Source organism: Cyprinodon tularosa, unplaced genomic scaffold (assembly GCF_016077235.1).
Source record: "Cyprinodon tularosa strain WSP-4 unplaced genomic scaffold, ASM1607723v1 ctg71, whole genome shotgun sequence".
Lineage (NCBI taxonomy): Eukaryota > Metazoa > Chordata > Actinopteri > Cyprinodontiformes > Cyprinodontidae > Cyprinodon > Cyprinodon tularosa.
In genome coordinates, this window is record NW_024039463.1 from 1325577 (window position 1) to 1349346 (window position 23770).

The 23770-nt window shown below is 40.9% G+C and overlaps 1 protein-coding gene across 1 annotated transcript in view; it reads left to right on the forward strand.

Moving 5' to 3' along the window:
* mctp2a (multiple C2 domains, transmembrane 2a) overlaps positions 1 to 10968 on the forward strand; it is a 52138-nt gene extending 41170 nt beyond the window's left edge. The window contains exons 19-22 of the mRNA XM_038268815.1: positions 234 to 343; positions 1686 to 1795; positions 2860 to 2957; positions 10597 to 10968. Of these exons, the coding sequence (XP_038124743.1) occupies positions 234 to 343; positions 1686 to 1795; positions 2860 to 2957; positions 10597 to 10656 (378 nt within the window). The 3' untranslated portion in view covers positions 10657 to 10968. The remainder of the gene's footprint in view (positions 1 to 233; positions 344 to 1685; positions 1796 to 2859; positions 2958 to 10596) is intronic.
* Positions 10969 to 23770: the final 12802 nt, after the last annotated feature.

Consider the following 23770-nt stretch of genomic DNA (forward strand, 5'->3'; position numbering starts at 1 on the left):
CTGAAATCTTTCAGCCCATCCTGGATAACAGCTTCTGAGAGCCGAATCTGCCTCATCTTCAAAAGCATAGTCTGAAGATGTATAGTGTTTGCTCATTATGGGCTATTCAATAGATAAATTACACATGATAGCAAGGCAGGAGTAAACTGGTCTTTGTCTACTCTGCCCAACATTTGACATGCAGTGCACCTCATCAGTGTCTGTGCATTTTTTTTTTGTCTGTTATTTTTCAGGAATCTGGCAAAAAGGGTTTGATGGATAAAATACATATGGTCCAGGAAGTGGTGCTGGTTGTCCAGAATGTTTTGGAGGAAATCGCCAACATCGGGGAGCGAGTCAAGAAGTAATGACTACTTACGCTATTTCTTTAATTTTTCAGTGTTAATTTAGTACATTAAGTTGAACTATTTCAGTATTTTTTTTTTATGTGAAACTCATTTAAACACTCATGTTTAAATAATAAAAATTAAATCACAATTTTTTCATTTAATCCTGGTGATTAGGGACTCATTACAACATTTAGTAATTAAATAACACCAATTAAAAAAAAGTACTGAAAAGTTATGAGCTTCATAATTTTATGGAGGAGTACCGATTTGCCATTAGTCCAGCCGATGGTCTTTGACACCCTTTCCAAGGAGCTTTCTCACAATTGGATGTTGAGTTAAAAAGGAAGTCTACGATCCATGCCCCACAATTGATATATCCAAAACATGGGTCACAGCTACCACATTCTTAGTGTTAAGGGACTTCTGGCCCAAAGGTGTTGTCAGAAAAATCTTACCTCAGCTAAAGAGAAAGGGGGCCAGACTTTTGCTAAGTGGAGCAAAGTCTTCTTTCTTTATAAAAGTATGTTTATGCATTTTATTTAGAAATCAAGGTCTCAAAGTCTGAAGGAGAGCAATGAAGAGGGGACTCTAAGCTCCTTCAGGTTCTGCCTGAAGTTTCCAAATCTGATGATTTTGAAGACTGGTGATGGTCCTCTGAGTCTTATAACCTCCAGAGTCACTGGACATTTTAAGAGAAATTTGATTCAATTTGCACACAAGCTTTATGAAACTACTTTGACTCCTCTGGATCTTTTTTCAGAAGGCCTTCACTCCCATCTACTCTGCCAAAAGTAATACTACCTGCATTAGTGATCCAGGTGTCATTCTGCTTGATTGGCAGCCTCATTGACATTCTATGAAGTGCTGTTTGAGGAAGATGAGATGTATCCCAGCCCAAACAATTAAAACTAGCTTAAGGTCACTCTAAGGGCAATTTTGGTTTTGTGGACATTTAGGTAGAGCCACAGGCTGATCACCTCCATACCAGACAAAACTGATGCACTGATTAAAGCAAAAGGAGCCCAGAACAAGCATTAAGGACACATACTCCCCTGTCCCATCCCTTTCAGTTGGAGGGTGTTTCTGTATTAATTTTTGTTTTGGTCTTATGTTAAATCTTAATTTTCTGATGTCACGACTTTCGGGTTTTTTATTGCTCTAATTTACAAATATCTTTTTTTGAAAATAAGTATGCCATATAAGAACTACTCTAAATCTGAGTTTAGCTGTAATTTAAATTACTTATCATGTAAAAGTTTTTTGATGATATTCTAAATTATTTCCATGCAGGTTTATACTTTCTGATTAGATTTGGTTTTTAATTTCATCACCTTATCTTGTATTTGTCTTCTGCAGCATATTCAACTGGTCCGTGCCATTCTTGTCATGCTTGGCCTGCCTGATGCTGTTTGTGGCAGCCTCACTATTGTATTTAATCCCATTACGGTACATTGTGTTAGTATGGGGTAAGTTTTTTTGTTTCTTTTTTTTATTGTTATTATTAATGGATAACAGAATGTAATACACATTTAATATATTGGAATAGAAACATTGTTTAACAGAGTAATCATTGCATCCTAATAAAACAGATAAAAAAATTAACCCAACTTAACTTTTCTTTTTCCAACTGGGAATGTCTGATTTAATAAAGTTCTGTAATTTAGGAACTTTGCTATTTCTACACCTCTGCAGATGCACAGAGATCAGACAGTTGTAGAGTTTCACTCTTCCTAGTGTGGGCTGATGTAGCAGAGCCCAGCAGAGGCATGACCAAGGGTTTGTGTGAAAACAAAGCCAAGGCAGAGAAGAGCAAGCCGTATATAATGCATGATGTCCTTGGGCAGTCTGTAGGCTCCTGGTCTAGCCTCTCATTATCTGCTGTAGTCATACAGCAGCACAGTATTGTCTTAGTGGTCAGGCAGTAATGCTGCCCTCACCAGGCTCTCCTCCTCCAGCTGTACAGCCACTGTACTTCCACATCGCCTTCAACACAATCAATACCAAAAAAAAATATATATATATATATATATATATATATAAATATCAAACATAAAAACTCACAATCTGAGACACTCCTCTGCCTCCCCAGTTAACCCTCATCTCTGTGTTTGCAAGACAGTTCTTTTAAGTTCCTTGCACATATTTAAGACTCTAGTTTCTTTGTCTGCATGCTATGGTGCTTCTTGAATTGAACTATGAATATAATGGTCCCACAATAAGGCCCTGGAGATATATTTTTCTTTCAGCAGCAATCTGTAAAAAAATATAGATATACAAGAAACTGACAGATTTAAGAAAAAAAAAGTAAGAAAAGTTTCTTGAGTTTTGTTCAAATCGAATCTTATCAAATCAATACCTCTCGTGTTTTTGTTTTTTTTTCCATTTGGAATAAATCTAACGATGGAAAAAAGCTTAGTATCCTATGGTGCAATGGTTACAACTCTAGTAGACAATACTGTTCTGTTAAAAAATACAGCTTTTTATGACAGCTTTTATTTATGAATGTGTTTATCTGTGCTTATTTTCACAGGCATTAACAAATTTACCAAGAAACTGCGCAACCCATATAGTATTGACAGTAATGAAATACTGGATTTCCTCCAGAGGGTGCCTTCTGATGTTCAGAAGGTAAGGGTCCAATTTTACATACAGATAGGGATGGAATTCCCTAAAGATGTCTGCATTATTTGCTGTACTGCAATTCCCATGTGTTGCAGAAATATATCCTCTGGCTTTGTTTGATTATTAATGGACTCTCGCCTTTAAAGCAGCCCTGGCCCAATTATTCCTCAGTGTGCAACTCCCCATCCTCAGTCACCGCCGTGCCTGAACGAGGAGGTGCTCAGATCTCTCCTCGGCTATCTGGCTGCAGCCTCGTCCGTTATTAGCAATTTTGCGTGTTTGATTGAAGCGACCCAGGAGCTGGTGATTGGCTGAGATCAGGCAGTCAGAGTGTTTTCCTGACAACTCTGGCTGTTATGTCAGCCCAGAAACTCTGACGTGGCCTCAGTCACTTCAGGGTGGTAGAGTCAATTAATTTATTCGTGAGCCTCGATCATCTTGCTGGGTGCCATATGTGATTACATATTAGCCACGGCTGATATGTCATTTGCATTTACATCTCAGATCCGAGAAGAGCTGTCAGGTCTGTTATAAGTGTCTGCAGCTTGCCGTCCACTGACTGAAGATTTTGCACAGGCAGGAAATGAAGTGCCAACACAATGCCTTCATCTCGCAGGTAGCTCACCGGAGCAAGAAATCCTGACAGTCTGAATCTGGCAAGACACTCTCACCTCGCTCTGTTTCTCAGCTGCACCCTTGATGTCCTCCTGCAGCAAGCCGGCGCTGACTCTTCTGTGATGTTGGAGGGAGCCTGTGTTGTTAGAGATTTGGCTGACTGAGTTGGCAAAACAAGGTGGCGAAGGCATTTTGATTCTGAATCCTTTGTATGTCCTTCTACCCCATTGGGATACGGTGTTAGAGCTTTGAAAATGACTCTCTTTCAAATCCCATGGAAACAATACTTTTTAGTTTGGTTTAAAAGACGAACTACATCTTGAAAATGGCTCCAGTCATAAAAAAACAAAGCACCCTTAAGACTCATCATACGTGTGTTCCATTATTTCCTGTGGAAGAAAAAAAATCTTAACATCATATACACAGGAGATTCAAACAATACAGCAGTTTTTCATTTCTTTTTTGTTGTTTGTTTTTGTTGACTTAGAACTTCAATCTTCCGATAGGTGTGGACACAAAACAGCAAAAAGATGGAAAATTGACTTCTGTCTTTCTTGCTAATGTGACTTGGCAATTAGTGCCTTTGCACGTCTACAAAGTGTGCCTCAAACGGGGACTTCTGACAACGCCGTGTCTGTCTGGAAATAAGAAGCATCTGTCAGTTCTGAGGACAGTTTCATGTGCTGATGCAGGAGGTAGACACTTTGTTCCCACATTCTATCTCCTGTTCTAATAATGGAGAATGGCTAATTAGCATAGAGCTCTTACCTTTTTTCATTCAACAGATTCACTGTATTGTTTGAGCTCAGCAAGGGAACTTCAAAAGCTGGATTTCAGATTCTAACTGCTCTTTTTTCCTGTTAAACTTATGATTCCCCTTCTTTGGGTTATGGCTACAATTAGAAAAAGAAAAATAAGTAATTTTTCTGGCGTCAAAATAGAAGAATTTTTAATAAATATTTGAGTATATGATCTAATAAATGGAACTTGCTTTTAAATGAAATTCAACATATGTAAGTAGCAGAAAGAGACAAATAAAACATTCAAGGTCAATTCAGCCTTTTACCAATTTTTACCCTTATTTTTTATTCTGAGGGGTGATGCCTTATCCCCAGTTTCCTCAGGTCTGTAGCTGCAGGTGAACCAATTCACATAAACATAACCACATAGTAAAAGCTTGTTTATTTGGTAGTTAAGACAAATCTATACTCAAGTAAGAGTAACCCTACTTAAACATGCTTTTACTCTGGTAGGAATAGAAAGTAACAATACAAACAATAACTCTAGTTAAAATGAATGTGGTAAAAATGCTACACAATCTCATCATAACATCTTATATTATACAGGTGCTGGTCATAAAATTAGAATATCATGAAAAAGTAGATTGATTTCAGTAATTCCATTTAAAAAGTGAAACTTGTATATTATATTCATACATTACATACAAACTCATATATTTCAGATGTTTATTTTGTTTAATTTTGATGATTACAAATGACAACAAATGAAAATCTCAAATTCATCATATCAGAAAATTAGAATATTACTGAAGACCAATAAAAACAAAGGATTTATAGAAATGTTGGCCAACTGAAAAGTATGAACATGAAAAGTATGAGCATGTACAGCACTCAGTATTTAGTTGGGCCTCCTTTGGCCTGTATTACTGCAGCAATGCGGCGTGGCATGGAGTCGATCAGTCTGTGGCACTGCTCAGGTGTTATGATAGCCCAGGTTGCTCTAATAGTGGCTTTTAGCTCTTCTGAATTGTTGGGTCTGGTGTATTGCATCTTCTTCTTCACAATACCCCATAGATTTTCTATGGGGTTAAGGTCAGGAGAGTTTGCTGGCCAATTAAGAACAGGGATACCATGGTCCTTCAACCAGGTACTGGTAGCTTTGGCACTGTGTGCAGGTGCCAAGTCTTGTTGGAAAATGAAATCTGCATCTCCAAAAAGTTGGTCAGCTGCAGGAAGCATGAAGTGCTCTAAAACTTCCTGGTATGTGGCTGCGTTGACCCTGGACCTCAGAAAACACAATGGACCAACACCAGCAAATGACATGGCACCCCAAACCATCACTGACTGTGGAAACTTTACACTGGACTTCAAGCAACGTGGATGAAGTGCCTCTCTTCTTTTCCTCCAGACTCTGGGACCTTGATTTCCAAAGGAAATGCAAAATTTACTTCCATCAGAGAACATGACTTTGGACCACTCACCAGCAGTCCAGTCCTGTTTCTCTTTAGCCCAGGCAAGACGCTTCTGACGCTGTCTGTGGTTCAAGAGTGGCTTGACACAAGGAATGCGACAGCAGAAACCCATGTCTTTCATACGTCTGTGTGTGGTGGTTCTTGAAGCACTCACTCCAGCTGCAGTCCACTCTTTGTGAATTTCCCCCACATTTTTGAATGGGTTTTGTTTCACAATCCTCTCCAGGGTGCGGTTATCTCTCTTGCTTGTACACTTTTTTCGACCACATCTTTTCCTTCCCTTCGCCTCTCTATTAATGTGCTTGGACACTGAGCTCTGTGAACAGCCAGCCTCTTTAGCGATGACCTTTTGTGTCTTGCCCTCCTTGTGCAAGGTGTCGATGGTCGTCTTTTGGACAACTGTCAAGTCAGCAGTCTTCCCCATGATTGTGTAGCCTATAGAACTAGACTGAAAGACCATTTAAAGGCTTTTGCAGGTGGTTTGAGTTAATTAGCTGATTAGAGTGTGACACCAGGGGCCATCAATTTTGAACCTTTTCACAATATTCTAATTTTCTGATATGATGAATTTGAGATTTTCATTTGTTGTCATTTGTAATCATCAAAATTAAACAAAATAAACATCTGAAATATGAGTTTGTATGTAATGTATGAATATAATATACAAGTTTCACTTTTTAAATGGAATTACTGAAATCAATCTACTTTTTCATGATATTCTAATTTTATGACCAGCACCTGTATATAAATAAGACAAACAAATAATATGATTAATAAGTGATGATTCCAGGCAGAAGAAACACTTTTTCACATCAATTCTATTTTTAAAATTGAACTTATTATAACAAAACATTCAGTGGCGATATTTACTGCTTACTGTATATTAGCTTTACCTCCAAAACACAAATTTTGACATGAACAATAACTTTGTGTATTTGTCTGGAGAATATTTTCTTTTTAAAGATTGTTCATTATTTGGTGATGTTTAGTAGCCAAATATTTTGCTCAAATCATTGCTACTCAAGACTAGTGATGGTCTACTAGGATGTCTTTAAAATGAAAGTAAAAAGTATGGTTTAGTAAAACTAATATTTTTGTCATATGTACTACCCAGCTCTGATTAGTGAATTGTTGAGGAATTAAAGAGATGATTATAAAAAGGCTCGACATGGTCATATCGTACAACGTTATTGTTTATGATGTTTAGGAAAACCTGTATCACACCCTGTTGCTATCAGTTATGGATTTTGTATGCCATTAATCAATTAGCTCTTCATAACTCTGAGCAACAACTTGCTCGTTATGTTTCTTATGGGACAGTACTGTCAGAAGACCTGAATAGCTATGCAAGTTGTTGTTGAGTGGTGAAATGATTTGAAGGGTAAAAAAGCTTTCTAACCCAAACTGGCCATATAGTATGTGAATATATGTTTTTTTTTTTGTTTTTTGTTTTTTTTTACCTTTGTAAAGATCCTAAAATAACTGTGACAATAACCACATATTTGGTTCAGTTACAACCAAGGGCAAGATTGATATCTATGGGAAAGTTCAAAGGCTAAAATCACTGCTGACCAAAGTGAACATAAAGTTCTGCTTACATTTCAAATAGAAGATCTTTGGGGAAACTATTCTTTCACAGAAAACAAATGTTTAATCATGTTCAAATCATGACTCAAGCTTACTTATTATTATGCAGTAGGACAATGATCCCAAGCAGGGCACCCCAAAATGGCATATGAAAATCACAAAAAAGCTTTGGAACAGCTTGGTCAAAGATTGGGGTCATCTGGGGTTCATCAGACTATTGCTAGATGTTTTGCCTCGTCTTTTGCAGTTCACCCATTTCCTGTCATACTTCCGTTACTATGGTCACTAAATTCTTAATTACTTTAATTACCACAAAAGTTTGGTTTAATCCAGGCAAAAAGTTAGAAAAAACAATTAATATGCAAGGAGAAAAAAATAGGTTTTTTCATGTTACTGGATGATAATTTTTTTCCCAAAACATTAGTCAGTTTTAAACAACTTAAAGCTACAGTGTGTAATAATAACAGGCATATAAATTCAGAAATTTAATATATTATACATAACTATGTTATTTATCATCACCTATGAGCTCAGCCTTTTAACCATAACATTTGCGTTGCCTTAGAATTCGTTATTTATAATTACATAGGAGCGGGTCTCGCAGCCATGGAGGCTGACATCTTTGCGCTACGGCAGCGCAGAGGCAACAAACTAGCGATTGCGAGATCTCCCATGACGCTCGAAAATAACTACGGCAAGTTGAGAGAGATGAACTGAGACGGTACTGAACAGTAGATGGCAGTATTATGCCTGAGAAGCGTTTAGTCTGCCTGAAACCAAAGAAGAAGAAGAAGCAGGTATACTGCGCCTCGGTAACAAGAAAGGTAAACAAGGCGGCAGGCGTGAGTGACTTTGCAAACTGTTTGGCACTGTGTGGCCAAACATCAGACGAATGGAGGATCATGCCTACTCTGTATCACAACGAAAAGCGGCGGACACCGAACCCCCGTCATCTAAGAAGCGGAAACACGACGAGAATAAACGCAAGAGTGACAAGAAACGACAAAAAACACGGATCAACATTGGCACGGCATTTACACGATGGAAGTCACTGATGGAGGAAAAAGGTTTTCAAAGTGACGCTCAAGTTGCCAGTTTTCTCTTGGACAGGTAATTAATCCTATACACACAATTGTCTAATATCACTGCAGTTTTTGGAGTACAGGATGCTCAGACCTGTCTAAAACAATAACATGCTGCGTGATGATGCTGTTACTCTCCAGTATACTTATTCAGCAACGTCCCTGACGTTTCACAGGTAATGATTCAGTAATTTTCTGTAAAATAATTTTCTGGATATATACCTCGGTTACTTCTCTCCGGCTCCTTTGGAGATCTTCAAGCCTTTCCTCCTCTGCTCTCACCCCGCTGGCTCCCCTCTCTCGCCTGGCCCTAGCTGCACGCTCACCCCGGCCTCTCTGCCCTCTTCCTTTCCCTCTTCCTTGCCTTGTAACCCCCGTGCCACAAACAAGACTTGGACTCTGTAAACGGGGAATATATATTCTTCCAGCGAACACAATCTCGCTGTTAAACTAATGACTACAATTACCTCATCACTTGAGAAGGTAGGTGATGCGGACGTCGTGGAAGACATTTTGTCCCGTAACGCTCGCCGTACTGTTGGGGGGGAGAAGCGGTGGGGGGGAGACGTTCATGTTGCTGCAGTCTGCAGTCTGACCGCTAGATGTCGCTGAAAATTACACACTGTAGCTTTAACATAAAAATAAGTTAAAACATAAATCAATATTATCTGACACAGAGTGGTTACGTAAAAAAAAAAAAAAAACTGTCTTGTTTACAGCTTCATGCCAGTATTTTACTTTAGCTCATATTTACACCTATTTAATACCCATATACCTAACCATAGGCACCATTGAATGAGAGGCTGGCGCTGGGAAATGAGAAACCGAAGCTAGTAACTGAGAAGGAGAGAATCCACCTCTGTTAGCTTTGGAGAGGATGCTGCCCAGCATACCTAGGCTGGTGAATCATGGCATAGTCGACTTCCTCTGTTGTCTATTTGAACAGATAAGCTGGTGTCAGCAATGGACAGCATACCTCGGCTGGTCATTCACTATAATAGATGCATAAAGCTAAAGCTGACTCATGATTGCAGCTTCAAAATCGGGAAACGCCTAAAGGGCTAATCAACCCTTTTTCTAACTACAGTACCTTAGAAATTTTATCTGCCCTACTTTAAAAACAAAACACTTAGACTCTTTAAACCTGGATTTTAGAGTAATGGGAGAATATAATAAATGCAGTTTGGGATTTGTTAAACCTTTTATGTCATTTGTGAAAATGCAATCAAATATAAATTCGATATTTTCTTGTGCATTTGGTCCACATCAGAACTGGTCTACCTAAAAAACTACAGTGCTATTATTGTCATTATTGACACTTAAAGATAGTGACTTAAAGAAAACTCAAAATAAGTTAAATGGAATGACTGCTGATTCTGATGCTCTTTTGATAAGGAAAAAGTAAAAATTAAAAAGCATTTTACAAGTTAGATAAAGGTTTGATGAATGAAAAACAAAGTTTAATTTCTCCTATTAGTCTAGAATAACAAAGTAAGCTGCAGTTGGAGGTCAACTTCAGCCTCATGCATTTATTATAATGGATGACTTGCCGAGGAACACTATCCAATGCTAACAGCAGCCTTTCTTTGCTAATAGACAACAGCAGAAGTTTTATTCAAGTGTCATGCTGGTCACCAGCCTCTCCAAAGGTGACATAGGTCAGTTCTTTCTTTCTTGTTTCCTAGTGGTGGCCACTTGGTAGTGCATACTGCTGTGTGCACAATAGTCTTAATTATAGTACCAGTACTGCACCATAGATGTAGACTGGAGGCAGCTTTTCTCCTGATTCAACTGCAAGCATTAAAGTTGAATTAAGTTTTCTTTCATAGACATATCCAACCGAGAGTGATTACGCAGTTTACCCTTTCTTTACTGGCCTGGCAGGTCATCTAAAAAGTTGATGTCTGTTTCTAATAATCTGATTCTGGTGCAGAATGAAGGGAGGGGTACACTTGCAGAGAACCCTTGACTTCTCAAATCCTTCCTCCCTGTGATTAATCCCCTCTGCTCCTGTGTTTAAAAAATGATTCATTACAGGCAAGGCCGCCTTGCTTTGCTCTGCACCAGCTCTCCTCAGGGGAGCCATTACTGTGCGCTCCACTGAGCTCCGATTACCTGCTTCTGACCAAACTCCTGTTTGTTTTTACAGGTGCAGTACAGTGTGCTGAGAGCACCCACTGGACAAAACCAGCCAAAAAAGAAGAAGTAAGCACAGTAGAAATGCTGGATGAAAGGCTGGTCTTCCTTTCTGTCTTCTCCTCTTTTTTTTTTCGTTTCTTTTTGTTTTTTGCGTTACTTTGCAATCCACCTGACAACAATGCTCCAGAACCAACTGAACCTGTGACCTCACATACCCAGCCGCACCACCCCGACGCTGCCTCCTGCTGCTGAGGGGCAGCCAGCCGCTCCGTGCCTTGTGTGTTTGCCACCCCCCCTGACAGGGGCTGTGAACTGAAGCAGCTAGGAGGGCAGCACATGCTGCTGTCAATCACAAGCTGGGAGGTAAAAAAAAAAAAAAAAACGGAGGTCTACAAGGCTCAAGCCTCATCTTTGAGAAAAATTTTTTTAAAAAGGAAGTGAAGACATCAGGTTTGACCTACCTAAGAACATTTTTTTCAAATTAATTTGGTGTGGCTAAGAAATTTGTCTCAGGGTAAAGCCAATAACAACTCAAAGAGGCAACATTGTGTTTTTATTCTTCAATGTAGTGAGCTGTTTATCATAAGATCACATGAAATCAGTTTTATTAAAGTGTACTGCAACTTATATATAATCTGTGGTATGGTTTTCCGTGTAAATGTTAATGCTGCTGCTTTTCTTACTCTGTCTTATGAATAAACAAGTATTTATATTGTAAACATGTGTTAATTCTAGCTACCTGCACTTGAGTTTTTGTTTTATGTTCAATTTATTTGAAAGTATCATGTATGCATCGTAAAATGGAGAGTTTGAATAAAGAATCTTGATCAAATTGAGTTTTTCTTTTTATGTCCCCCCCCCCCCATAGCGCTATCCCAGCGAGGATGGATTACGCCACTTCTTTACGTGAATACACGGTAAACACATCTGATTACACAACACATCTATTGAAATTGAGCTCACACGCCGACCACCGCTGTGCCTTGGTTACCGAGCTTACATCAAAGCCGTGTGGCTCCAGTGTGCTTCCTAATGCATCGCTTTGTGCCTTCTCACAATAACAGGGTCCAGATGAGAGAGAAAGAGCTCATCTCACAGAGTACTCTCTCTCCATCCTCAGCACTTAGTGCTTTATATTTCCACTAAAATCACCTGGCTTGGTCTAATGGTTACACATACACACAGATTTGCTCGGTTTTTTCCATCAGTCTTCCCGCAATGGTTTTCCAGTGTGTGACGGATGCAGCCTGTTAGTCTGTCAGTGCTTACTTGCTCTTTAGCACACATTTGAAAATATTCAGACACATCATGACATTTCCGTTTTTGGAGAACAGTCGGACCAAAATTAAATTGTTCTCACATTCAACGATTGGAGCCAATTTAACCAGGTTTGCTTGCAGCATAGTTGGTGAAAACAAATGCACTCAAAATTTACTCGGCCATAATTGAAGTTGAGCTTAGGAATGGGCCCCTGCAATGGGAGCTCTGATTGGGGGACTGAGCAGCATGGCTGGGTGACCCCTCCTCAAGAGCGGCATGCTGGTGAAAGAGCATCCATCTGTGCTTTGTGAGGGGTTTGATTGGCTCAAGGGGACCTAGTGAAGCCCCGGGCTATCTTTTTTGACAGGCTGATAGAGACATCACTGGGATCTCCCAGGAGCTGCCACCAGGGGTCCGTTTCAAAGTGAGAGGGTGTGGAGGTGACCCTGAGCTTCTGAGAAGCTAACCCCCCAATCCAACACACACTACACTCACACACTGGCTGAAAAACCTCCAACATTCTTGGCTCCTTTGAGGCTGTGGGGGAGTGGCTTGTTTTGGCGTGCAGAAAAAAAAGGAGGAGGTGAATACAACCGTACAAGCACTCACAGGATGCAACGAGGTGTTCCCAAGAGGTAAAACCAATTAAGCAAGACTCCCTGGGTATTTTTAACTGACATTTCAACAAACAACTACAACATCAAGCTCTCCAATTCTAAGTACAGCCGTTAGAATATAAAAAATGAATATGAATGAATATATGTACATAAAAAAAAAAACCTGATAACTAAACTACTTTATTAAGAATAATTTATTGCCTGGAATAAGTTGCAAAGCCTGTTTAATGTCAAACAAAGAAAAAAAAGATTTGAACTCTTACAGATTTCATATTCTCGTGCTTTTCCAGTTGTGAGTAAAGTTGATATACTGTCTAAATTCTTTTTCATGGTAAAGGTAAGGTTTATGTGTTATTTCCTTTTATTGTTGATGTGCTTTGGGACTGAATGTTCTGATTATAAAAGTGTTGGACAGGACATTTATATGCAACAAGAGGCCAAAATGGCCGTTAATTAAAACCGTTCTAAAGTAACTACTTGCTCGTTTAAATAATGAACTGCTGTTACAGCTCTTGTCATCTGTGTTATTTTGGTTTATTAGTTTATTCTTAACACTTCCCCTACTGTATGTAATTGGCAGGCCTCACTCATTGCCAGTATTTGAAAAGGCTTGTTGGATCTTTTTCTCAGTTTTTTTCCCCCCCGGAGGTGAAACAAGTCATTAGGTACAGGGGGGAATTTTACTAGAGCCGTGTTCCTTGAATAGGTATTTTCCCCAACTAAATTCAATCATCGCTTAAAGACACCTTTTGCGTAGGTTGTCCTGGTTTGATTGATTTGTTTGATCATCTGCATAACTAAAAGCAAAAATATATTCTGGTGTCCTCAGAGTAATCACGGAATCCTCAGTCACATATGAATTGTAGAATGTTCTTTGTGACAATTGGAATGGGGAGTAAACGTAGAGTGGATTCCATGAATATACTGTTAGCTACTTAGAATATTAAAAACTAGATATTCCCTGATTACTCTGAGGGTATGCAAGATTGTTCATTTAGCTATTGTCATATACAAAGTCAAAAAGCCATGCTGCAAAACTCCCAATTTTCAATTCAATTCAGTTTATTATATAACGCCAAATTCACAACACATGTCATCTCAAGGCACTTTTTATAGTTCAACCAGATCCTACAGTCAAATTGATACAAAGTTTTCTATCTAAGGAAAACCAGTTGATTGCATTGACTCAAATACAATCCCTCACACTATGCATGCTTGTAGCGACAGTGAAGAGGAAAAACTCCCTTTTAACAGGAAGAAACCTCCAGCAGAACCAGGCTCAGTGTGAGCTGGGATAGAATTTTGAGACTTTTAAATTGAAACAGAAGCAATAGCTTTACCAAATAGATGTAATGCTATCCCTATCATCAAGATATCTACCAAGACACCAATATAACCTTATTTTATTCTTAAATCTTATTTTCATTTACAATCTTACTTTTTCTCTCTCCTGTAAATGGTTGCAATGCAAAAAAAGAATTTCCTGCAAGGGATTGATAAAGTAATTCTGATTCTGATATGGAAAATGAAACTGGTCAAGAGTCTTTTGCAGTATGTTTGTTGATACAGACTTATGAAAGGTGTGAATTAATTAGTGTTAAGATAAGACATTTTTGTGTGTTAATTTACAAAAAAACATAAAAGTTTTCAAATGTTGCTCTGAGTATTTCTCCATTTTTTAATCTGAATGTGTTTAGTTGGTCATTGTAGTTTTTAATGAAATATTGATGGTATATGATAATATATAGAGGTATTATTGAAGCCAGTAGTGTGAATGACAATATAGGAGTTCCCCTGGGACTACATTTACCACCCTCCAAGCTGTCACATCTCTCAATCTGTGACACAGAGGTGATGCTCTTGGACGTTTCCTGTATCATTCATATTCAGTGGAATATAGACGAGACTCTGAAGGGCTTCAACAATTGTTGATTTGACTTTTCACGCACCAGTGCACACTTTTTTTGCTTACACGCATACATTCACAAACACATACAGTATAAGCCCCTCAGAGTGGTAGAATCATATTTAGGGAATTATTTATCAGTTTATTTTCTCCTGGGACAGTCACTTAGAAATCTCACTAGAGGAAGTCACTGTGCAATATGGTCCCCAAATGTGGTGGGGGGGAAATCCCTAGATGTTTTACAAGCCCGCTAATGAACATTTCAGCCACACAGCAGTTAACATTGTTTGATCATATTTTTTTTTCCAGTAGTTGTTGTTGTTGTGCATGGTGTGGCAGTGATGTCTTCATCAGGCTGTCAAAAAGGAAGTGCCTGCAGCTGTGGCGGATCCCCCTGGAGCCTGTCAGACTCCTTGTTTCCATGGCAGTCCTTCAGGCAGCACCACAGGCAGGCTGTGTGCAAGGACCCATACAACCTGTTTTTTTCAGCAGCCGCTCCTCTGATGTTGAGCCCCGAAGCGGGCGTCAAACTACCAAGCACAGAATGAGAGACAGAAAGAGAGAGGGGAAGAGAACGCTCTGCTGTTTCTTTTTGTCGCAGGAGAAGCATTGCAAAAAAAGAGGAGAAAAAAACCTAATTTAAATAAGCTACTGTTCTCAACACCTCCTTAGTAATTGCTACATGTGCATTGCTGTTAAGGTTCTCTGACCTCTTCTCTGAGAGGCATAACGCACACAGTAGGACAAAGTAACAAAAGCAGCTCTCAAAGCTGACTTACAAGTGTTAAAGCTCTTATGCACATGTTACTGGTCTCTTTGTACCAGCTGTGAAGCAGGTCAGGGAGACCAGAACTCCAAACTGGTCTAAATGAGGGGGGTATTTCATATTTTTTGAAGTTCTGTGAAGTTGCCACCAGTAATAATTCCCTTGTGGAATGATTGTACTTCAGAGTGAGTTTGTTGAGAAGTGAGGCATTTCTAAGACCTAATTCTGTTGGGTGCCAATGTTTCAGCTAATTTTAGCATTTAGAAAACAACTTAAACACAAAATGTTCACATCCGTGGAATATATTTACCAGAAAGTGCTGTTAACTTTGACACTGTTTTCTCAAGATTCATGTTAATACGCAATGTTACACTGGTGCAAGATCCCAGCTGTCTCATTTCGCCTCATTATCTGATCGTAAGTCCATAGGGATAGCTTCTAAATAACCACAAGATGTGGAGAAGCACAGGAACCATTCTCGATGAGACCTTGTTTCAAGCATTTAAAGTTTACTCTGCTGTTGGTGGATTTAAAGCAGGCTGATGAGCCTCTAAGATAAGAAGTGATACAGCTGACAGTCTCCTCCATAATTACTTCATAACTAGAAAGACGGTGTTCGGCCGAGAAAACCAGACATACTTAACAAATCTCAGCAATAGCGTAAACCACTTGCTTGCATCAGGCAGTTCTGAAGCTCCATGCCACAGTGGCAACATTGGCTGTTTATAAACTTTGCAAATAGAAAAAAAAAAAGTTATTTAGAACTGAACAGACTTATGAAATATAGAAGGCACAAAAAATATCTCTTTTTGTGCTTCAACACAATATGCACTAAACAATAGCTTATAAACTGGGGAAGTAACTTATTAGAAGAAAGCTTAAAGTGCCACAAACAAGGATTGCCCTCCCATATTGATATCTTTGGTTTTTGCATTTTTGTCACAACTAAATCTATATTGAATTATATAATAGTAATAATGTCATGTCCAGCCAAAGACATATGTATTGATAGAAAATCACTTTATAAAACACACTATATTGTCAAAGGCATTTGCTTATGTATCCACATGATTGGAATCAGGTGTTCCAATTACTGCCATGGGCACAGGTGTTTAAAATCAAGCCCCTAGGCATGGAGACTGTTTTAAACCTGACATGGGAAAATCACTTTTTGCAGATGATGGGGCAATTTGGAAAAGGGGAAGGAACATAGAATATGTTGTAAAGAAAGTTCAGGATTCTATTGATGTGGTGGAAGATTGGTCTTTGAAATGGGGATTTAAATTATCTGTTGAGAAATCTCAAGCCATGTTTTTCACGAAAAAGAAAGTGAAAGAAGATGTTTGTCTGAAATTGTATAAACAAAGATTAGAAAGGGTAAAAGTTTTTAAATTCTTGGGGTTGTGGTTTGATAGTTTGCTTACGTGGAAAAATCATATTAATAAGATAGAAGATAAATGTAAGAAAGTACTGAATATTATGAGGTGTTTATCAGGAAGTATATGGGGAGCTGATCGTATGGCGTTGAAAAATGTATATATTGCATTAATTAGATCAGTTCTAGATTATGGTTGTATTGTTTTTGATTCAGCTGCTAGTTCATCTTTAAAAAGGTTGGACATAATTCAGGCTCAAGCGTTGAGAATATGTTGTGGAGCAGTAAAATCAACTCCAATATTTGCGCTTAAGGTGGAGGTTGGAGAAATGCCATTAAGCCTTAGAAGGAAACAGTTGAGGGCAAATTATTGGACTAATTTACAAAGTCAAAAAGAAATGCATCCAACAAAAAGAATATTAAGTGAAAGTTGGGAAAGCAGTAAAATTAAACAGGAGGTATTTAGTAAGGGAATTATTCAGATAATCAAGGAGTTAGAAATCAATAATTGGGACGTTAATCTAACTGTCTTAATGCCAGCTATACCATCATGGTTACTACCTCAACCTAATGTTGATCTTTCTTTATTAAAGAAGATAAATTCAAGAAATAACATGTTTAGTATACAAACTTATGTGAACACTTTGATTCATGAGAGATATGGGTATTATGTACATATATTCACTGATGGGTCAAAAATCCAGAGAATGGAAAAACAAGTTGTGCATTTTACATTCCTGAATTAAAAGTTAAGGTGTTTAAAAGATTAACTGATCATTTGTCGGTTTATACAGCAGAATTGATGGCAATCATGTTGGCATTATACTGGATAGAGGAAGTCAAACCCCTGAGAATATTAATATGTTCAGATTCAAGTGCAGCATTGACTAGTCTTAAAAATACGGTATCTAAATGTAGGGAGGATATTATGCTAGAAAATTTGTTATCATTATACCGAGTACATAATCTGGGGATTGATGTTCAGTTTTTATGGATTCCAGCACATAGTGGCATTAAAGGGAATGAGATGGCAGATTCGTTAGCTAAGAAGGGGTTGTCGATAAATGAGGTAGAAGTAAAAGTACCAATTAGCAAAACAGAAATCAAATCGTACATACGAAGCAAAATTAAGGTACAGTGGCAAAAATTATGGGATAATGGAAATAAAGGAAGACATTTATATAGGACACAGCAAAAGGTGGGAGAAGAAGAGCCTCTTGGGAAGAGCAGGAGAGAACAGGGGATGTTTAGTAGAATTAGGTTAGGCCACACCAGGCTAAATGCATCAGTGTGCCGGACACCCCCTCTTGGTACTCCCAGTTTTAATTGCATCTGAGAGCAACACGCAACAACACCACATTCGAGCGGGCGCAGTGAGGATCGGGGTCTTTTCACACCCCTGTTCTCCGGCTGCCGCCTGGAGTCTGGGGCCTGGAGGAAGAGCGGGCCACCTGGTCCGTGGTTTTGGCTGGGGCTGGCTGCGGGGCCTAGGTGGCCTGCTGGTGGCGGGGCTGTCACCTCTGCTCTCCCCAAAGAAGGTTGGATGGAGGGGCATGAAGTGCCTGGTTGAAGGTTTTTTTTTTTTTTTTTTTGTTCTTTTCGGGGGGGGGGGGGGGCGGTTCTGGTTGGGTGGCCGGCGCGGGATGGGTGGGCCCCGGTCCCGGGGGGGGCTCTTGCGGGGGGTGGTCCGGTCCGTGTGCGGGGTGGGGGGCCGGGCTTGAAGCAGGAAAGAGATGGGTTGGTGTGGCGGTGTCGCCGCTCCCCTCCCCTCACATCCGGATTTTAGGTTCACTTATGGGGTCATCCGATAGTCCCGGGACCGACCACCGGTGTCACCGGGTTTTTGGTCCTGGTATTATTGGATGTGAGTGTTATGTGTGAATGTGTGTCTGCGTTGTTATTTTCTTTATTTATTATTATTATTATTTTATTCAATTTTTTTTTTTTTTTTTTTTTTTTTTTTTTTTTTTTTTTCCTGTGGTACGTGTGGGGGCACTAGGGAGGGAAGGCATGATTGAGATGGTGTGTTTTTTTTTTTTTTTTTTTTTTTTTTTTTTTTTTTCTTTCCCAGGTTGGGGTCTCAACCGCACCCTCTCCCAAATACATCTCAAGTCTCCGCTAAGTGCGGAGCCCATTCCCCCCGTCCTGCTCTCCCTCCGCTGGCTGGCGTCGGGGCTCACCGGTGCACCGGTGGAGCTGGGGGTGGATGCCCGGGGGACTGATGGCTCATTCCTGGCGGCCTCTCCGCTGGCCCCGGCCGGCCGGGGCTTTGCTGGGGCTCCTGTCTGGGGGTGGGGTGCCCTTGGGGCCTCGGATCCCTGGGGCCTGGGACTGGATCCGCTTCGGGGTGGGGCTGGGTGTTGTTCGGGGATTTTCGGGGTCGGTGCCGGTGCCTTCGCTACGATGCCGGTTCCTGGGCGGTGTTTCTTTCCTATGCCGGTTCTGTGGTATCGGTTCGGGGAGGGGGGGAGCTGCGCGGCATGGTGGGGTGCGGGTCTTGGGTCCTGTTTTGGGCTCCGGTTTTTCCGCTCGCACTTCTCCTCTTGCCTATTTATTTTAATTGTAATTATTAATTAATTTATTTATTTACCTATTTATTTATTTATTTATTTATTTATTCTATTTTTTTTCTCTTCCTCGGTGGGGGGGAGCGGTTGCGGGCGGGTCGGTGTCTGGTGTCCGCTGTCGCATTGTGGGGGCCCCTTTTTTTTCTTTTTTTCTTTTTTTTTTTTTTTTCTCTTTTTTTCTTTGGGGGGTTTGGCATGTCTGTTTTCTCGGGGGGCAGGCGGGCCTGCTGGGTGGGGGTCCTGCTGGCGGCGCGCCGCTGGTGTGTGGGGGTCCGGGCGGCTCCGGCGGGGGTAGTGTTGGGGGGCCGGTCTGGGCGGGCTGGCTGCGCTGGCTGGGTATTCGGGTGGGTTTTCCCTCCTGGTGGCTTGGCGGGGCGGCTCTGTTCCCACTGATCGCGGCGGGTGGGGTGGCGGGGCGGGTGTGGGCCTGGGGTGGCTATGACCGGCGCGTGGTGGGGGGCCGGGGCGGCGGAGCTGCTCTGGCCGCGTGTCGGGGCCTGGTGCGGGCTGCGGGGGGGGGTGGCGGACGTGGCTGGGCTGCTTTGGCATCGTCCGGTGGGGGGGGCGGCGCGGTTCGCTCCGCTCTGGCTTTGTGCTGCCCCTCGGGCTGCTGGGGGGGGTGGTTGCGCCGGCTGCGGTCTGCTCCTCTTGCGGTTTTGCGCCGGGCGGCTTTTCTGCTCTCGGGCTGATTCTGTGCGCGGTGTGTTTCGTTGCGCGCTGTTGGCATCGGTCTTGGTGGGGTGGGGCTGCGCTTTTGGCCGGGGGGGCGTTTTGGGGGGGGTCCCGCGGCGCTCGTGGCTGGTTCGCGGCGGATGCGCATGGGCCCCGGCCGGGGGCGGGGCCGTCTTAGTGTTTTCCTGGGTGGTGCGGTCGCGGTGGGTGTTGCGGCCGGTCGCCGGGGCTTGGTGCGGGGGGGCGGGGCGTGTTTCGGTTCTCTGTGGGGCTGGGGCGTTTCGGTCGGCGCCGTGGGGGGGCTGGTGTTCGGCGCCCGGCCCTACTTCGGGGTGGCCGGCTGCCGGCGGGGCCCGCGGACTCGTCCCCGCGGCTCCCCGGGGCGCCGGCATGGCGGTGGCTGGGGGGCTTCCTCGTGGCTGTCTCTCCTCCTGCCTTGGTGGGGTCTGATTTCCGGGGCTGGCCCCGCCTTGGTGCCTTCGCTTCTGGGGTCCCCTTGGGCGCCTGGGGCTTTGGGTCTCCCGGCGCTGGACTCAGTGCTCTGGGGGGTGTGCCTCTCCGGCTCTCCACAACCACTATTGAGCATTTTTTTTCTATGGTTAAAACTTTACATGCACAAGTTCACCCTCACAAACAACTACAGGTGCTAGGCTTCAGGTACTTAGAGATTCACTTCCAAACAGAAACCCCACATTCATATCTTCAGGTAACACAGAGTACATGTCAGACTTAATAATATTACTTTAGTGATAGTTTCAAGGTGTTTGCTTTATTGTATATCTCGTACCATGTTTTTTGGTTGTGCTGTTCTTTTTTCTTTTTTTTTTTTTTTTTTCTCCATCTCATTACAGGTGTTGAAGCAGACTGAAAATGTTTTGTCATTGTCTCCTTCCTATCTCCTCTTTCTTTCATCTTTTGTCCTGTTTTTTTCTTTTTCTTTTTCCTTCTTCTTCTTCTGTTTTTCTGCTCTACTTACATTGCAGTGTCCATATGAACTGTAAAACTCCCTGCATAATTATAATAAAGCAATTTATATACATGAAACAAGTGGAGCGGTATGGCAATTGCGATACCGCTACACTTGTGAAAGTAAAATCTGTTGGGCTCCTTTTGGCATCAAGACAATTATTCTTATTGCCACCTTGCCAGACAGGACACTGTAAAAAAAAAAAAAAAAAAAAAATATAAAAAAATAAATAAATAAATAAATGCATCACTGCATGTTATTGGGAAGCATCCAACAGGAAAATGTGACATGTGTAGTCAACCAGAAACCATAGAACATTTGCTGTTTGAGTGTATTAAATATGCAAGTCAAAGAATAGATTTAAGGAAAGGACTGGAACATGAAGGAATCAAACAACTGGACATTAAAAATATCTTCTCAAATAAATCCAGAAAGACAGTACTTAAAATCATGTCATCTTATCTTCAACAAACTGGACTAAACCTAAGGATTTAAGGAAATATAAATAAGAACAAGTAGGTGGCGATAATGCTCCATTTGGTTGCAAGTCGCCAATAAAACAAGAAGAAGAAGAAGAAGAAGAAGGAGACTGTTTTTTTTTTAGAAACATTTGTGAAAGAATGGGTCACTCTCAGGAGCTCAGTGCATTATAGTGTGGAACTGTGATAGGATGTCCTCTGTGCAACAAATTCAGTCATAAAAATATCCACAGTCAACTCTCAGCTGTACCATAAGAAAATGAAAATGTTTGGGAATGATGGCAACTCAGCCATGAGGATTTAAGCCACATAAACTGAGGGAGTAGAGTCAGCAGCTGCTGAAGCGCATTTGCGAAGAGGTCCCCAACTTTCCGCAGAGTCAATCACTACACATACCTCTAAACTTGTTGGAATGGGTTTCCATGGTCAGGCAGCTCCATCCAAGCCATTCATCAACAAGAAATGCAAGGCATCGGATGCAGTGCTGTAAAGCATGCCGACTCACTACTCAAGAACTCTTCAGATGCATTCTCTGGAGTGACAAATCGGACTTCTCCATCTGGAGATCCAACAGATCAGTTTGGGTTTGGTGATTTCCAGGAGAACAGTACTTGTCTGACTCCAATGTGCCAAGTGTCAAGTTTGATGGAGGGGGGATTATGGAGTGGAGTTGTTTTTCAGGAGCTCTAAAATTTCAGTATATCAATACATTTTGGACAATTCCATGCTACCAACTTGGTGAGAAAATTTGGAGCTGACCCCTTCTTCTTCCAACATGATCAGGTCCATAAAGACATGGATTGCAGAGTCTGGTGTGGATAAACTTGCCTTGTCTGCACAGAGTCGTGGCTTTAACCCAAGAGAACACATTTGGAGCAGAACCTGAGAGCCAGGCCTTCTCCCCCAACATCAGTGTTTGACCTCACAGATGTGCTTGTGGTATAATGGTCAAAAATTCCCATAAACACACTCCTAAACCTTGTGGACAGCCTTCCCAGAAGAATCGAAGCTGTTCCATGTGCAAAGAGTGGACCAGAGTCCTGTTGAACCCTTGTGGGGTTCTTTAAGAATAGGATTTCACTTAAGCTCATCTGTGATTCAAGGTAGGTGAGTGAATACTTCTGTCATTTTTGTGTATGATTTAATGTACCAAAAGAAAAAAAAAAATCTATACCAACCTTATTCTTCCGAAGAATCACAGTATCGTGTGAGCTGTAGTTATTTAGTCAAACTCTGGATCTCGATCTAATTAAACAGGCCCTTCTTCTTAAAAAATATATATATCTAGTGTGAGTGGATTCAAAATAAAATCCAAAGGGTTAGGGACAAAAAATATTTTTTTGCCTTTTTATATAGATATTAAGTAACACTGGAAAGACTAGTGTAATGTTTTTTTCTATTGCAAAAAATAAAAATAAAGAGGATCTTTATGTAACCCTTAAACAGAAAGTTTGTCCAGTACATTTATTAGATATAACTTCTCATAAAGGGGTGCCCATTATTTATTTATTTTTTTTTTTTAGCTCAATTTTTCTTGAACAAGGACTGAAATTGCTATTTGCATTAAGTTGATATTCATTGATTTACCCTCTGCTAGTATTGTGTTGTTCATATCTGGTGCGTATAGACCTAGTTTTAGTTAAAAACATTTTAAATCGCCAATATCACCTGAAATAAACTTAGCTGAACCTCACTTCTAAAAAAAATCGCAGATATTCCTTTAAGGTCAGAGTTCATAGTTCAGGCTCAGAGAGAATTCTAACACCAGAGCAGGTTTTCTAATACAGTTACTTATAAATATTGTCTTGTGTGCATGACCGGTGAGCTTAGAGTTAAATAAAATAATTCATTATCGTATATAAACAGAAATAAATATACTACACTGCTGAAGCTAAATATTGTTTTTGCCTTGCTGTATATAAGCATTGACACAGAGATAATTTTTTCATCTCTGTAATAGCAGATATAAATCTTAATTACCAGGCATGATGTTCAATGAGAGAGTAGGTGTGGAAATATGACAGAGTCAACGCAGAGAAAAACGGTCACTAAAAGCACATGTGTCTAGTGGCTCCAGTTTACTAATAATTCATTCTGCTGCCCACGGTACACAATAGTGTTAAAATATGGCAAAAGCCATAACTCTTAATACTGTTAAGACCAGAAAATGGCCTTTAAGAGTTAGAATTAAATCATCGGCCTTTAAAGCATCTCTCTAAGGAGTAAGCCGCATTAATAAATTCAACTGATTCTGCTTTAATATTATTCAGAGTGCATTAAAATGAAGACAACAGTTGGGATCACATCCAGTCCCCAGAGCATTGCTTGGGCTGGCGAGCCAGATGAGATGCATAGTGTGTCTACGTGCAGCCATTCAAAGGTGACGCCAGGTCTCTGTGTTACAGGTGCAGGCCTGACAGTTGCTGTTCGCAGATCAGAGGTTATTTGGTACTAACACCAGCTGTATGAAAGTCTCGTGACACTCAACAGTCAGTAAGTCAGGACTAGTATACTGCCAGAAAATGACAAATCCACTTTCAAGGAAATATGGGAGCAGCAATGCAATTAAAAGCTA